Source organism: Tupaia chinensis, unplaced genomic scaffold, assembly GCF_000334495.1.
Source record: "Tupaia chinensis unplaced genomic scaffold, TupChi_1.0 Scaffold146907_1, whole genome shotgun sequence".
Classification (NCBI taxonomy): Eukaryota; Metazoa; Chordata; class Mammalia; order Scandentia; family Tupaiidae; genus Tupaia; species Tupaia belangeri.
In genome coordinates, this window is record NW_006206760.1 from 2282206 (window position 1) to 2298694 (window position 16489).

At 43.8% G+C, this 16489-nt stretch overlaps 1 protein-coding gene across 3 annotated transcripts in view; it reads right to left on the reverse strand.

Moving 5' to 3' along the window:
• Positions 1-16489, reverse strand: part of FAM114A1 (family with sequence similarity 114 member A1) — a 78068-nt gene that overhangs the window by 2374 nt on the left and 59205 nt on the right. For all 3 annotated transcript variants that reach the window (XM_006169242.3, XM_027768575.1, XM_027768577.1), the window contains 4 exons: positions 14893-15054; positions 12788-12927; positions 8049-8121; positions 1875-1928 (listed from right to left, as the gene is read on the reverse strand). In XM_006169242.3, coding sequence (XP_006169304.1) covers positions 1875-1928; positions 8049-8121; positions 12788-12927; positions 14893-15054 — 429 coding nt within the window. The remainder of the gene's footprint in view (positions 1-1874; positions 1929-8048; positions 8122-12787; positions 12928-14892; positions 15055-16489) is intronic.

A 16489-nucleotide genomic window follows, 5' to 3' on the forward strand; every position in this document is an offset into this window, starting at 1 on the left:
CAAGATCCCGAGAGGAGAATGGAGGAGAAGGGATTGCGGCGTGACCATTCCCCCTGGGGATCACTTCCATGGACTGTCAAGTACCTCGGTGCGTGTATCTATGACCCACTGTGTCCATTCTTATCTCCCCTTTTCCCAGGATCAACTCTACTGCACTGAAATGACCCAAAAGCACAGTACCAAGATCAGTTTGTCTTCACCCATAGATAAATAAGCAAGAGTGGTCACCACCAGCTCACTGCAGATGTTATACAGTTATTCACGGCAAGTCCTGAACACCGCCCTCCGCGGGTGCCTGCGGTCCCTTCTGCTTGTCTGGGTATCTGACTTTTCACTCACGTTCCATAGGACACTAATGAATGCTTTGGGGCCCGGAGGCCATTTAAAGGTTAGGATAATCAACACAGGGGAGAACCTTTGCCAGGGGGATGAAAAAACATTTGACCTCCTAGTCTTCACGACTGACAGCATAAACGAATCTGCTAACGCCTCCAGGTGGCTAGGGGAGAGATTTTTCTTATACAGCCTCTGACAGCCAGGGCTTCCTCTGGGCTGTGCCTGTCCCTCCAGGACCCGCCCAGCGCTCCCTCCCACTGAGTGACTGCACCCTGGATCACAGCACTCAGCCAGCCCCCACTTGGTTATTTTTGTACCTGGGTAGTTTTCCTTAACAGAAAAGCATGACTTCCCCAAAACGTGGCTATAGATAAGAGGTGGCCCTCTCAAAGTTCAGTCATGTCCGAATTTTGCAATTGACCGCTACTCCAGAAAGAAACGAAACAAAGCCTCCTGTATGTGCACTCCCTGCGCTCAGACTTAGCTTGTTACACCTCAGCGCATCAGCAGCGTGCCCTGTGGATACAGAGGTGCAAGTCTCTAATGGCTGGGTCCTCGGTGGGAGATTTCCCTTCACCAAGCACAGATAAACAGTGCCTGGGACCCAAGAATGAGAAGGCTTCTTGGACTTTCTTTTCTTTCTTTTTCTTTTCTTTTCTTTTTTTTTTTTAATAGATATTCGCTATAGGGCACATGTGCTTGCCAGAGAGACAGAGAGAGAGAGACAAAGAGAAAGAAAGCAAGAAATCATCCTCCGGGGAGATGGCCATGCTGCAATCCCTTCTCCTCTGTTCTCCTCTTGAGATTTTTGGGTACACATGCACACACGCCTAGTGTGAGTTTTAAATCATAGGGTCTGGGACTTGAACAGCAGCTGGCTACGTGGGAGTCCAGCAACATAACCAATACACCATCTGTTGGTCCCCTTTGGCCTCTTTTTATATCACAGTTTCTGGCATAGCTATGTCAGTGCTGGGGTGGTTTCATGTCTGTGCAGCTGAGGCTCTGAAGTCCTGGCGACTGGCAGGTTGTACAGTGGTCACAGGTGCCCCTTGTCATTGAGTGGGCCCAGGGCTAAACATTTCACTTGTCATTTTCACCAGCCTGAAGCTTAGACCCAGCTAAACCAAAGGATATGGTGAGAGGAGGGAAGTGCCCATTTTTACGAAAATCACCATTGAGCTGTAATCCCTCATTGCAACCAATAATCATAGTGTTAAATCTAGTGTCAAACTTGGCAGCAGAAATCTGCTTCTGCTGCAGGAAACGGCAACAGAAATAACACGCAAGCTTAGCATTTCTTTTTATAACCAGGAATTCTTGAAAATTAGGTATTATTGCTTCTCTGGAGGGTTTATAGCTGGTTGAGCTACACAAATATACTCAAAAAAGACTGTTGATGATAAGATTTAGAACTGCAGTTAACACTTGCTGCCTGGAAGAAAGATAGTAATAATGATAATAATAATAAAAATAAATAAAAAAGTAGCTCTGACATCTGCTTTGATTCAGAAGCACTCTCTCCGGGGGCCACTTACCTCTAACAATACGCTATTGATCATTGGGTTAAGGACCTCGGCCTTCTTGTTGCTCTGCGGAATCAGAAGCATGAAATTGACAGATTAGATGCTTGCACTGTAAGGCTTGCCGCATACAGGGTGATTCACTAGCTTTATGGAAGGAGAGGTGGGAGGCTTCATCTTTGGCGTTTCTCCTGTATGAGATCATTTCATTTCAGTAGAAATCCTGGAGATCAGTACCATGATAATGCCAATTTAAACATGAAAAAATAAGGATCAGGAAAGTTGAATAACTTATTGAAAGGTCATATACCTAGAAATGTAAACTCACATTTTAATTAAATTTTTTTAGATTTTTGCTATAGGGCATGCATGCTTGCCAGAGAGAGAGAAACAGAGAGGGAAAGTGAGAAATGACCTTCCCCTCTGCCCAAGGGGCATGGCCATGCTGCAATCCCTTCTCCTCTATTCTCCTCTGGAGATTTCAGGCACTCATGCACATGGGCCCTGTGTGTTTTACAAGCTGATGGGTCTGAGACTTGAACCACAGAGTTCACCATGTGGGATGCAGTACCTTAAGTACCACACCACTCGCCGGCCCTAAACTCAGACATTGTTATTTAAGATTTTTACCATAGGGTGCATGCGCTCGCCAGAGAGGAGACAGAGAGACACAGTGAGAAGGAAAGTGAGAAATCACCCACAAGGGATGGCCACACCACAACTGCTCCTCTTCCATTCTCCTTCTGGGATTTTGGGCATGCACATGCATGTACCGCACATGATTTTCAAGCCACCAGGTCCGGGACTTGAACAGTGGTCAACCATGTGGGAGTCCAATGTCTTAACCACTATACCACCTGCTGGTCCCACTGAGAATTTTAACTAAAGTTTGTAGTAGGTCTGGGATTAGGGTGAGGTAAGAGGCCAAGTTGTGCAAGTGCAGGGTTAGATTCTGTGTTTGCTTAAAATTTTGATATTTTGTTCATTATGTAGTTTAATTTTTTTAAAAATACTGTCTCACTGTATCTGTTAGATTGTTTTCTTTTTTGCAGTTTAACTTAATTTTTTAAAAATACTGTCTTACTATATCTGTTAGATGGTTGCAATTTTTTTTTCTTTTTCCTTGTTTTTTTTTTTCTTTTTTCTTTTGGTGAGGAGAGACCTCTTAAATTTTGCAGACTTGTTAAGTCCCTCACTCATCTGTCCTGGTCAAAGCCCTGGTCTAGTCTTTTCTCTTTCTTCTTTTATAGTCAATTAAATTTATGTATTTGCTTGTTTTTTATTGCTGTGGATATCCATGCTCATCAGAGAAGAGAAAGCACCTCCAAGAGGTGTGGTCATGCTGCAATTCTCCTTCTTCCATTTCTTCATTCTGACAGAATTTGGGGCATGCATGCCCAGTGTGTGCTTCAAGCTGCCGGGGTCAGGATTCAAACCATGGTCGGCCACGTGGGATCTGGCTTTCTGTGCACAGCACACAACTACCACACTCCAGCTCTCTCTTCTTTCAAGTGCAAACGTGGGTACTTGGTTATAAAGTGTGTTCCAGAATAGTAGCAAAATTAAAATATTATTAGGTATAACTTGTAGATAGGTCTGCAGACCCATGTTTTAAAAACCTATATACATGGGACCAGCAGTTGGCATAATGGCTATGTTGCTGGACTCCCATGTAGTCGACTGCGGTTCGAGTCCCGGACCCAGAGGCTTAAACTGAGGCTGGGCGCATGTGCATGCGTGCCCAAGATCCCAAGAATAGAATGCAGAAGAGATTGCAGCATGGCCATCCCCTCTGGGGGGTGATTTCTTGCTTTCTGTCTTTCTCTGTCTTTCCAGGGAGCACACGCGCCTGATAGCAAAAACCTCTCAAAAACCAAAACAAACCTGTATACATGTAAAGCACAGAGTATGGAGTCTGATAAAAAGTCCAGTGCTATTAAAGTGAAAGCCAGGGGCCAGCAGGTGGTGTGGTGCTTAAGGCACTGGGTGACGGCAGTTCGAGTCCCAGACCTGGTGGCTTGCTTTCTCACTTTCCCCCTTTCTCTCTGAATGCATGTGTCCTGTAGCAAATTGGAAAATAATAATAATAATAAAATAAATAATTCTTAAAAAATTAAAAGTGAAAGCTAATGTTAATATCATTATCCTTATTCTTGCTATCTATCAATCAACAATCGTCTATGTAAAATGTTCACTCTGCTTTTAGACAATAAATCATTAAGTGGAAGAGTTTATGGTAAACAAAATTACATAAATTAAATGCATCTTCCCTGAGCAGACCACATTGATACTACTCTACAGAGAGTACAGTAATGTCTTGCTGGGGAAAAACCATAATGGAGCCTTGGGAAAAAGCTCTTTAAAAACTCAGTCATTTTAGGAAGTAACCAGAAAACCCATTACGGTATTTGCTTTCATGTTTATTTGATTATCAATAAAGCTCTAAAATATAATCAAAATGAGGGCCATAAAATGACATTGGTTTTCAGAATCAATGAGATGTGCAAGCAATTTTAAATAGAGTCTGGAGAGCAATAAGACACTCATTAACTTCAAGTTATGAATAATGGCTGTTTTAGAGAACAGAAACAACAACTTGATGAAAATTCATCATAGCATAATATCAGAGGTATTGTGATGACATAGGATTTCGGTGCGCTCTATTTTAGATGCGACTTTTTTCCTTCTTCAAAATGATAACTTGTGTGTTCTTGATTTTGTGCATACGAATGTTTGTACACATGTGTAGTTTTTTGTTTTTCTAAAATATTTTTGCTTTAAGAATTTTTCATTTCATTTTAAAAAATTCTTCTTCTTCAATTTGATCAAAGAGAGACAGAGAGACAGAGAAAGCAAGCCACAAGCTCTGGGCCTCGAACTACGGTCAGCCATGTGGGAATCCAGTCCACCACACCACCTGCCAGTGCCCACATATGTGTATATACCCATACATATGCAGGTTCAAGTAAACGCTGTCTGCTGGAGCCCTGCTACAGAAAATATGGACCATGAATCAGAAACATCGTCCTCACCCCATGCTTAGTGGAAATGCAGAATCTCAGTCCTCAGCTCAGCCCAGGCCTACATCAGAATCTGCATTGAACAAGATCTCAGGTGGTCTGCATATGCATTAGTTGTGAGAAGCAGTGCACTGCAATGCAGCACATTAAAAGGAATGAAAAGCAATACCATGACTATTACCCATGAATTTAGACAAGTCCATGTTTAACATAAAATACGTAAACATGTAACAGACCTAAATGCATGCAAATTACCCTCATCCCTAGATGATCACAGAGAACCAAAACAGTCTCCTATCTGTCTGTGGTTTGGTGGGCAGCCAAAGGGGAGTTGAGACATCAATCGAGAGACCTGGGCGGGCCAATTCACCACTCTGGGCCTGTTTCCTCCCACAGAGACTTGGGAATCTGAGTTGTCAAGGCCATCCTGTCCTGATTAAGACCGCACACCCGCTTATTGGCTTTACATTTATACTAAATCTGTAGGTTTCAGGTGTGTCAGCCTGAACATACGCTTTATCCAGCCTACGGTACCAATGAGCTTCTACCTCTCCCATCACTCTGCCTGCCTACAGTGAAATTCTATTGCTGAAGGTTTAAACTTAGACAAATATAAAAGCTGCTGCTTTACCAACTAGGAGAAGCAAACCAGATTCCTGAATAGGTGGTATGCAGCTCACCCCTGATGAACTGAGTCACTTACTCCAGCAGCCAGATAGGTCTGTATAATGTGACTTGTCCCCACCAGCTGCCGAATAATACCAAAATGGACATCTGACCCATACATATGAGCTTCTCCAATCTTCTTCCCCAGAAATCAGGGCTTTGAATGGAGAGACACAGGGTGTGGGCACTGCAGTTATTGAGTCACATTAATAGCCACACTTTAGAGAGGATATGCTGGTTCTCCACAGCTTACTCACATTCTCCATTTCCTTTCACAAAGCCCCTTTTCTGTCTAAAGTATTTAGAACTTGTTTCTATTGCTTCCAGATGGAATAAATTGTGTCTGTCCCCTCTTCCCCCCACCAAAAAAAAAAAAAAGATAATATTGCTGTCCTCTCAGTACCTCAGACTGTGACCTTATTTGGAGGTAGGGTTTTTGCAAATATAGTAAATTAAAATGAGGTCATATGAGGGACCAGCAGTTAGCATAATGGCTATGTTGCTGGACTCCCATGTAGTTGACCGCAGTTCGCGTCCTGGACCCGGTGGCTTAAAACTCACGCCGGGTGCGTGTGCGTGCCCAAGATCCCGAGAGGAGAATGGAGGAGAAGGAATTGAGGCATGCTATCCCCCCCGGGGGGGAAATTTCTTGCTTTCTGTCTCTCTGTCTCTCTCTCTCTGTCTGTCTGGCAAGCACACGTGCCTTATAGCAAAAACCTCTCAAAAAATAAAATAAAATAAAATAAAATAAAATGAGGTCATATGGACAATACACTAATCCAATATGACTGATATCTTCATATAAAGGGGGAAATTTGGACACAAATGTGCAGAGAAAAGACAATGTGAAGATACACAGAAAAATATGTCATAGGAAGACAGGGAGAGATTGGATTTTCATGGTCAGAAGCCAATGTACGTCTGGAGCTCCTGGAGTTTGAAGGAAGCCAGGAAGGAGGCATCCCCAGAAGCTTCAGAGGAAGCATGGCTCAGCTGACACCTTGACATCAGACTTGTAGCCTCTAGGACTGTGAAAGAACATTTTCTGTCTAGTTTGTACTATTTTGTTACAGTAGCCCTAGGAAACAAATGCACCAGCAACCAAAAATCACACTACAACTAAAACAGAAGTAAACCCTGCTGTTTTTCATGAAAACAATCACCCAATTTTGCATGCAAGGTCTTAAAAGGAAAAGTAGGGGGGGCAGCAGGTGATGTGGTGGTTAAGGGCACTGGACTCCCAGATGGCTGACCACGGTTCGAGTCCCAGACCTGGTGGCTTGCTTTCTCAATTTTCCTTTCTCTCTCTTTCTCTATCACTCTGTCTCTCTCTGGTCAAATTAAAAGAAAGAAAGAAAGAAGGAAAGAAAGGAAGAAAGGAAGGAAGGAAGAAAGGAAGAAAGTTAAATAAAATAATTCTTAAAAAAAAAAGAAAAAGGATGATTAAAAGGAAATATTTTCTTCTTGTCTTTTCTGACTGTCCTAAGGTGAGGGTTATATCAGGGAGCTTTAAAAATTTCATGGAAAGTGTATATTATGAAAAAACTATTCATCTATTTCAATTTTTTTTCAACCAAAATAAACTCAAATTTTAATTCCATCTTTCCACAAACTTTGTAAAGTCATCTTATATAAATTACTGATTTCTGGGAAAAACAAAACAAAACAAAAAAACAACCCAGAAGCCAGGCCCCCAAATGAATGTTCAACCTTTTAAAGTTGTTACCTTGAAAACAGAAAAATTTTATGCTAATTGGTCATACTTTTTTTTTTTTGTTTAAAGTTGAAGTGTAACGTAAAAGTAAAAAAAGAAAAAGTCTCCTATGGTTTATAAAATGAGCTTCAAGAGCAACCGTGAATGAGGATATTCAAAATAAATTATTTTAATAGAGATTCTTGAATTATATACATCAGAGATATTAAGTAATGGGAGGAACTTTTTTTTTTTTTTTTTAAGTTTGTTGTAGAGTGTGTGTGCTTGCCAGAGAGAGACACAGATATAGAGAAAAGGAAAATGAGAAATCACACCCGGGGGATGGCCATGTTGCAATCCCTTCTCTTCTACTCTCCTTTCGGGATTTCAGACACACATGCCTGGTGTGCTTTTCAAGCCAGCAGGTCTGGGGCTTGACCAGTACAGTTGGCCATGTGGGATCCACCACCTTAACCTCCACATCATGCTGGCTCCTAAAAGGAACTTTATTTGACACTTAATTTTTTTTTTTTTTTAATAAAGAAAATGAGGCCCAAGATGTCTCAAAACTCACCCAGTGTCTCACAAGCCTGTGACACCAGGCGTGGGCCTCGAAGGCTTTCTGGGGGTGCCCTGAGCTGCCCGTCCTCATGGAAGGGCTCCCGGCCTAGTTATAGCCTCTGTCCAGCCATGGCTTCTATTACATGGCACTACCAAAGAAGGTCCAACATCTGCCCCTTTTCCTCACAGCTCCTCACAGACCTGTTTTCCTTAAAAAAGTTGCAATAGAAATCAATACTGTAGTCTTACCCCGACAGTGGTTAAAGAGTTCGTAAACTTCTTTGATAAAGAGGCCACTTCATTGCACATTGCAGTAGTTAATCTGAAAGGAAAAACAAAAATGAAAAAAGAGGTGTTGGCGTTTCCAATAAAGTAAAATAACCAGCTGACATGACAATTATACCCACGCATATCTGTCTCTCTCTTCCATGAGAGTGACAGAGAGGCAGGCATGCCAACACAGTCCTCATGCTGTGATCCACTCATCCCAGCAGGGCTGGGTCATGGGCACATGTCTGCCTGTGTGCTTACGGAGGTCCCAGAATGTGTGTGTGTGTCTGGTGTGTTTAGGGAGGTCCCAGGATGTGTGAGTGCCCGGCGTGTACAAGGAGGTCTCGGGATCTGTGTGTGTGCCTGGTGTGTACAGAAGTCCAGGATGCAAACCCAGGGTGTCCAGCTGCGTTACTCCTGAGCCACCTCCTCGTCCGACAACCGCCGTGTCACTATGGTATGACAGTAAGTAACCAGAAGTGCACACATTTGAAGACGCTCTATAGGAACATACGATCAGTTCTTAATAATCGTCTATGACGCCCACTCAGTTTAATCTGATCCTGGCTTTCTCTCTCTGCTTAATTAACTAATCATCACTTGGCTCCCCTGACCTCTTCTTAGAATCAAATCACATGTGGGGGGAACCAGCAGTTAGTGTAATGGCTGTGTCGCTGGACTCCCACGTAGTCGACCGCGGTTTGTGTCCTGGACCCGGTGGCTTAAAACTCACGCCGGGCGCGTGTGCGTGCGTGCCCAAGATCCCGAGAGGAGAATGGAGGAGGGATTGCGGCGTGACCATCCCCCCTGGGGGGTGATTTCTCGCTTTCTGTCTCTATGTCTCTCTCTCTCTGTCTGGCGAGCGCACGCGCCCTACAGTGAAAATCTCTCAAAAAAAAAAAAATCACATGTGGGAAGAGACCATGCTTGAGCTCCACACATACGGGAGTGTGAATCGGGCCAGGTGACCATTCTCCGGCTTTCTGGCCATTTTAAAATAATAACGAACATCCACTGAGACACTATGTTAAGTACTTTTGGATGTCTCATCATTTTTTTAAAAAATTTTGCCAGAAGGCATGTATTTTGTTTTTTGAGAGGTTTTTGCTATAGGTTAAAATTTTGCCAGAAGGCATGTATTTTTTTTTTTTTGAGAGGTTTTTGCTATAGGGCATGCGTGTGCGCTCGCCAGAAAGACAGAGAGAGACAGAGAGACAGGAAGTGAGAAATCACCCCCCCAGGGGGGATGGCCATGCCACAATCCCTTCTCCTCCATCCTCCTCTCGGGATCTTGGGCACGCACGCACACATGCCCAGCGTGAATTTAAGCCACCGGGTCCAAGACTTGAACCATGGTCAACTACATGGGAGTCCAGCGACATAGCCATTACACCAACTGCTGGTCCCCAGAAAGTATGTATTCTGAAATGTTCCCCTTAAAGAGAGACACACAGAGAGAGGAAGTGAAAAAGCACCTCCACGAGACATGGTCATGCCACAATCCCTTCTCCTCCATCTCTCCTTCCTCTTGGGATTCTGCGCACACATGCACATATCCCCAGGGTGTTTTTCAAGCTGTGGGTAGCCATGTGGGGTCGTTACCTCAACCACTGCACCACTGCCTGGTCTGCCTAAGTAATTACACTTACTGATCATAGTGACCTCATAGTTTTATAGAGAGGTATAGATATAATGTTTGTCTATTTTATGAGCGAGGAAAGTAGAGACAGCATGAGAGGTGGGAGGGAGATGAACAGGGCCCCTTGACGGGGTCTCACCATGCTGTGACGCCCCTCCCCCACTAGTCTTCCAGCTGGTCAGGACTGTGGCGTACCACAGGCATGCCTGCTGTGATCGGGACCACCTGGAACCTGAACCAGGGGCCTCCCATGTGGCTCCGGTATTGCAGAGTGGCAACCTATTGCTTGCGCCGTCATAGCTGGGCTGATCTCGTAGTTATGTTACTATTCTCACTTTTCAGATAAAGAAACTGACATTGAAGAAGGTTAAGTAACCTGGATAGGAATCTCAATAGTAAACAGTAAAGCTTGGATTCAAATTCAGAAGTCACTTGGGACTTGATTGTGTTTTTGTTAGATGTCTCAAAATAAAGGTTTTTAAGGAAATGTTTTAAAAACATATAAAAACTCCAAGTTTATTCTAACCATTCCACTTCTAGGACTTTCCCCAAGAAAATAACACAAATGAACACAAATATTTAATTCAATTTTTTCTTGATTTTTTTTTTTTTTAAGTTTGCTATAGAGCTTGCCTGGAAAAAGAGAGAAAGTGAGAAAACACCCTTCAGGGTCCCATTCTCTTCTTGGGAGACACTGGCATGTCTTTCAAGCCACCAGGTCTGGGACTCAAACCTTGCAGTCGGCCATGTGGGATCCAGCCACCCCTTTAACTACCATGTGGTCTGCTGGCCCACCTCAAACAATGTTTCATCCTAACATTTCAGATGATGATAAAAACGAATAACCTAACAACGTGGATATTGTCTGATCTTTTTAAAAAGTGTTTTTGACTTTTAGGAATACTGATTAAAATGCCATTGGAGGGCTTGCAGATGGTGTGGCAGTTAAGGTCCTGGATCCCATGTGGACAGCTACAAGGTTTGAATGCTGGATCTCACAGCTTGAAAATCATACCGTGTGTGTGTACATGTGTGCCCAAAATTCTGAGAGGAGGAAGGATTGCACATGGTCATCCCCCCAGGAGGTGATTTCTCACTTTCCTCCCTCTCTGTCTCTGGCGAGTGCTTGCACCCTATAGTAAACTAAAAAAAAAAAAAAAAAGCTATTAGAAAAACAATAACCCTGGGGCCAGCAGGTAGCATGGTTGTTAGGAGCCCTGGAATCCCACATGGCAGACTGTGGTTCGAGTCCCTGACCTGAAGGCTTGCTTTTTTACTTTCTCTCTCTCTCTCTATTTCTCTCACTGTGTCCCTCTCTCTGGCCAAATTAAAATAAATGAATAAATAAAGTAAAATAAAATAATTCTTGTAAAAAAAAGAAAAACAATAACCCTAAGTTGAGTCTACATGTTACAAGATCTAATGAAGTCAGTAGAGGTCGGGTTTTGTTTTGATAAATATTTGATAAATACCTATGTATTCAGGTTTTTGTTTTTGGAGAGATTTTTGCTATAGGGCACATGTGCTCTCCAGACAGAGTGAGACAGAGAGACAGAAAGCGAGAAATCACCCCCCAGGTTTTTTGCCAGAGACACACACAGAGGGAGAGAGAGGGTAAGTGAGAACTCACTCCCGGGGGGTGGAGGAGGCTTTGCTGCAATCCCTTCTCTTCCATTCTCCTCTTGGTATTTGAAGCGTGCACTCAATGTACCCAGTATGAGTCTTAAGCTAGCCATGTGGGATCCAGCCCCTTAACCTCCATGCCACCTGCTGGTCCCTATGTCCTGTATCTTAAAAATAACGAGTAGGTATTTGGATGTGTGTTAATTTTCTGTATCGCAATATACAGTCATACACATAAAAGTTGATTACTTATTCTTCAACTCCATACCAAGTATTCTCAGGTATAATAAAATCACATATATACATTTCTAATTCACTAGAGGAACTAATTTTAATAGCCACTATTTACTGAAGATCATACAATGAAGGGGGGGGTCTTTAAAAATGTATGGAAAATGTGTATTATGGAAAAACCATGCATGGATTTCAAACGTTTTTGCACCAAAGTAAATTCATACTCCGACGCCATTTTCCATGGATTTTCTGATGTCCCTTCGTACACGAGAGCACAGACAATTTACAGTAAACTGGGAACCATCACGCCCAGAGTTCAGAACGCACAGAGCTGGTCTAAGTCGCAAGAGCAGTAGAGAGTCTGCCGATTTCTGAGAAGCTAGCCGAGAAGTTCCATTGGCGTGGCCTTTCTCAGTTCATGTGGTCAGCTGGAAACCCAATCCCCTCACAGGTCGGTGCTTTGTGACTTTGACCAATGAAAGTAAACACGTTCACGGCTCTGAATGATTTCATGTGTCTTCTCTTAAATATCTTTATAAATAATTCTTTGAATGTTGAGGCCGGCAAGTGGCATGGTGGTTAAGTGCCCTGGGCTCCCACATGGCTGACAGTGGTTCGAATCCCAGACCTGGCAGCTTGCTTTCTCACTCCCTCCCACCTCTCTCACTCTGTCCCTCTCTGGTCAAATTAAAACAAATAAATGAAGTTAAATAAAATAGTTCTTTAAAAAATAATTCTTTGAATGTCTAGTTAATTCTTCTTCTTGCTAACATAATGCATTTCTTAAGTATCCATATATTTTTTTTTTGCTATAGAGCGCATACGTGCACCAGAAAGACAGAGAAAGATAGCGAGAGACAGAGAGACAGAAAGCGAGAAATCAACCCCCCGGGGGGGGTGACCATGCCTTCTCCTTTATTCTCGTCCTCTCGGGATCTTGGGCACTCACGCACACACACGCACCTGGCGAGAGTTTAAACCACTGGGTCTGGGACTCGAACAGCGGTCAACTACATGGGAGTCCAGCGACGTAGCCATTACGCTAACTGCTGGTCCCCCAATCATCTGTATTTCTAAAGATGACCATAGAACAATGAAGTAATTGACTTGACATGTGAATGGTTAGTGGCCTAGAGCATATACGTGTGACGTGTGTATTTGACTAGCGCGTGTGTATGTGTGTGTATAAAAAGAAAAAAATAAGAATTAAAGTCACATTTACTTTACTAGAACTTTCGCTTGGTCCAGAGTTGCCTTTTCTTCTTCTTGCCCGTGAAGAATTAATTCTGCTACTTTATGAAGCTGCTCGATACAGCGAGCTGTTACTTCCGCCAGACTCTCAATGGACAACAGGTAAACTTCCTGGATGAACGGATACAATAAGAAATTACCGCTGAGCAGATGCACTGACAACGCTGAGCAGATGCACTGACAACCGCTGAGCAGATGCACTGACAACCACTGAGCAGATGCACTGATGACAACCGCTGAGCAGATACACTGACAACCGCTGAGCAGCTGCACTGACAACCGCTGAGCAGATGCACTGACAACCGCTGAGCAGATGCACTGACAACCGCGAGAGAACCCTGAGCCAGGACAGCCTGTAGCTGGTGGCGGAGGCAGCTGGATCTCACATGGCTGACTGTGAGGGTTAGCCCCAGACCTCGCAGCTTGAAAATCACGCCAAGTGCATGTGTGACCTCGCGGCTTGAAAATCACGCCAAGTGCATGTGTGCATGCCCAAAATCCCAAGAAGAGAATGGAGAGAACGGATTGCAGTGTGGCCATCCCCACTGGGGAGTGCTTTCTCTCTCTCTGGTGAGCACACACACTAGAGCAAAACCTAAAAAACAAAAAAAACCACAAAACCCTGTTTCAGGGCCAGCCTATGTATAGCATCACATTTGAGGAAGCCGGATCTCACATGGCCGACCACGGTTCAAATCCCAGCCCCAGAAGCTTCAGGAATATGCCTGGCATGGGTGTGCATGCCCAGAATCCTGATGGGAAGGAGGAAGGAGGAAAGGGGATTACGGCGTGACCAGACCTCGCTGGGAGGTGGCTTCTCTCTCTCTGGAAAGCACACAAACCCCCTGGCAAAACAGACCCTGGGATGTTAAAAAAAATGGTGTAATTCTTTAAAACCCACAAAATAGTAGGTCGAAGACATCATGACTTTCCCAAGGACCCCAATGTATTAGGAAAAGCTTTATCTAAAGATTATGAGTGTGTCTAAGACTTTTCTAAGTAGAATACTGCTATAAAATAGTAATCGTGTTTAATCACAACTGTGTCCCCATTACTTAGAGCAATGTGATCACACAATGGCTATATTATTCCATAGAGTGAGCTAAGTCAAAAAGAGACCTTCTTGGGGCCAGCAAGTGGTATGGAGGTTAAGGCGACTGGATCCCACATGGCAGACTGATCAGAGTCCTGGACCCAGAGGTTTGAAAATCAGGCCTGGTATATGTGTGTATGTGTCCAAAATCTTGAGAGGAGAACGGAGAAGGGATTGGGGTGTGGCCATCCCCCAGGAAGTGATGTCTCACTCTCTCTCTGTCACTTTCTCTCTGCACTTACCCTCTAGCAAAACTACCAAAAAAAAAAAAAAGTCACTTTCTCTAAAGTTAAAATTCAATGTAACATGAAGTTATGGGAAACTCTTTTGAACATAAGCAGGATGTAAATTATGCACACATAAATTTATTAAAATACAGAATGAAAGCTGTGGTCCTGACTTATTTTTCTTTAAAAAAGCTTCAATTACCTCATTAGTTTTGGGCATAAAGACATTTTATAGTAACATTGGATATAAGATGGCATTTTACCCTTTCTCCCTTTATCATTGTAAAGCTATGGAGAAAGTTATAAAAATCTCACGAAGCCACACATTCTCTCGGTGTGGAAATTTCAGTGTTTATCATACTCCTAGTCATATTTTGATAATGTGGAACAGGGTACAAATGAAAAAGCAATGACCTTTCCTCAATTAAAATCAGCATGCTAAGAAAATGAACATGACATGACCGGCCTCTGTAAATCATCTAGAATAATTACTTAATTATTTTTAGGTTTTGTCATAGGGTACATGTGCTTGCCAGAGAGAGGGGTACTTAGAGAGGGAAAGTGAAAAACCACCCACAGGGGGGGATAGTCACCGTCATAATCCTTTCTCCTCCATTCTCTACCTGGGATTTTGGATACACATGCACACGCGCCTGACGGGCCCTTCAAGCCACCAGGTCTGGGACTCGAACCATGGTTGGCCAGTGCCTTAATCGCCACGCCACTTGCTGGCTCCCGAATCTACAATAATTTTACCTCCACGGTCTTCGTTGCTCTTTCTTCCTTTTTGTCTTCTTGAGAATCGTCAGGGTTTTCTTCCTGCTCTTCTTTCTCGGTCTCCCCCTTGGACTCCTTTGCCACATCTACAGACACCGTGGGCTGCTCCTCTTTCACCCAGTCGTGAGCTTTCTTCATGGCCTGCAACGATCCCAAACCAGAAACGCATTTATTGTGCAAATACGGAAACAAGGCAGTTCCCACCCCAAGATTGGAATTAAATTGATCTAAATCTAAGCGTGGGTCTCTGAATGTTGGAAGAGTGGTGGAGGAACTCCCCTGCAATGGGCAACGTTGTGGCGGCTGTCTAGTAAATATGACGTAGGAAAGGGAGACTGAGGTTCCCAGTCCAGCCTAAAGGCTAGGTGAGTGGGATACGCCTGTAACATCAGCGACTTAGGGAGACTGAGGCGGCAGGATCAGAACCTGAAGATTGGCCTGGGTCATACAGCAAACTCTGGGGGAAAAAAAAAAAAAAGCTGGCGTGATAGTGTAGCCTGTAGCTCCTGCAAGGGGCAGAGGCAGAAAGACTGTGACAGTGAGACTATCTTCTTTTAAAAGAATTATTTAATTTAACTTTATTTATTTATTTAAATTTGACCAGAGAGGGATAGAGGGAGAGAAAGAGAGAAGGAAAGTGAGAAAGCAAACTGCCAGGTCCAGGACTCAAACCATGGTTGACCATGTGGGAATCCAGCGCCCTTAGCCACCATGCCACCTGCTGGCCCTGAAACTCTATCTTAAGGAGAAGAAAAAAAAGTAGGATAAGGGGACAGAATAAAAAATATGGCGAGAACACTGAAGGGCCCGCGGACTTCAGAAAGCATTTAAAAATGATTTTCAGATCAGGGTAAAAATGACAGTCACATTGAAATATCTGCAACAGAGTTTCACTTTTCATGACCAACTATAAAAGGGTGAGGTACTTCTTAAAAAATAGATAAGCTAGAAATGTAGCTGGGGCCAGGGCTAAAGCAAATTTCCTCCTCTGCTCTGTCTCATGAAGCTCTTAATGTTTCATGAGCCTCATAACGGATCACGCTGGGACGATGACGGATGGTTTTGCTCTTCTGTGTTTGCGACAGGCCTCCCAACCTCAAGGGGTGGGAGAGATGGGATTCTGGAAAGACCTGGCATTGCCCAGCAATGAGCTTAATTTCACACGAGTGTAAGTGAATCAACGTGTTCTCTAAAACATCATGGCCAGACTAAGTAAGCAGAGCCATCCTCCCTACCTGCTACTCCCTGAACTGAGAAAGGGCAGATACACCGGCTTTGCACATTCCAGTTGAAGCTGTATGCCCAAGAGAAAGTGCCCAGGGACCAGCAGATGGCGTAATGGCTATGTCGCTGGACTCCCACGTAGGTGACCGCGGTTCGAGTCCCAGACCCGGTGGCTTAAACTCACACCGGGCGCATGTGCGTATGTACCCAAGATCCCAAGAAGAGAATGGAGGAGAAGGGATTGTAGTGTGGCCGTTCCCCCAGGGGGTGATTTCTCCCTCTCCGTCTCTGTCTCTCTCTGTCTTCCTGGTGAGTGCATGCACCCGATAGCAAAAACCTCTCCGTGTGTCAG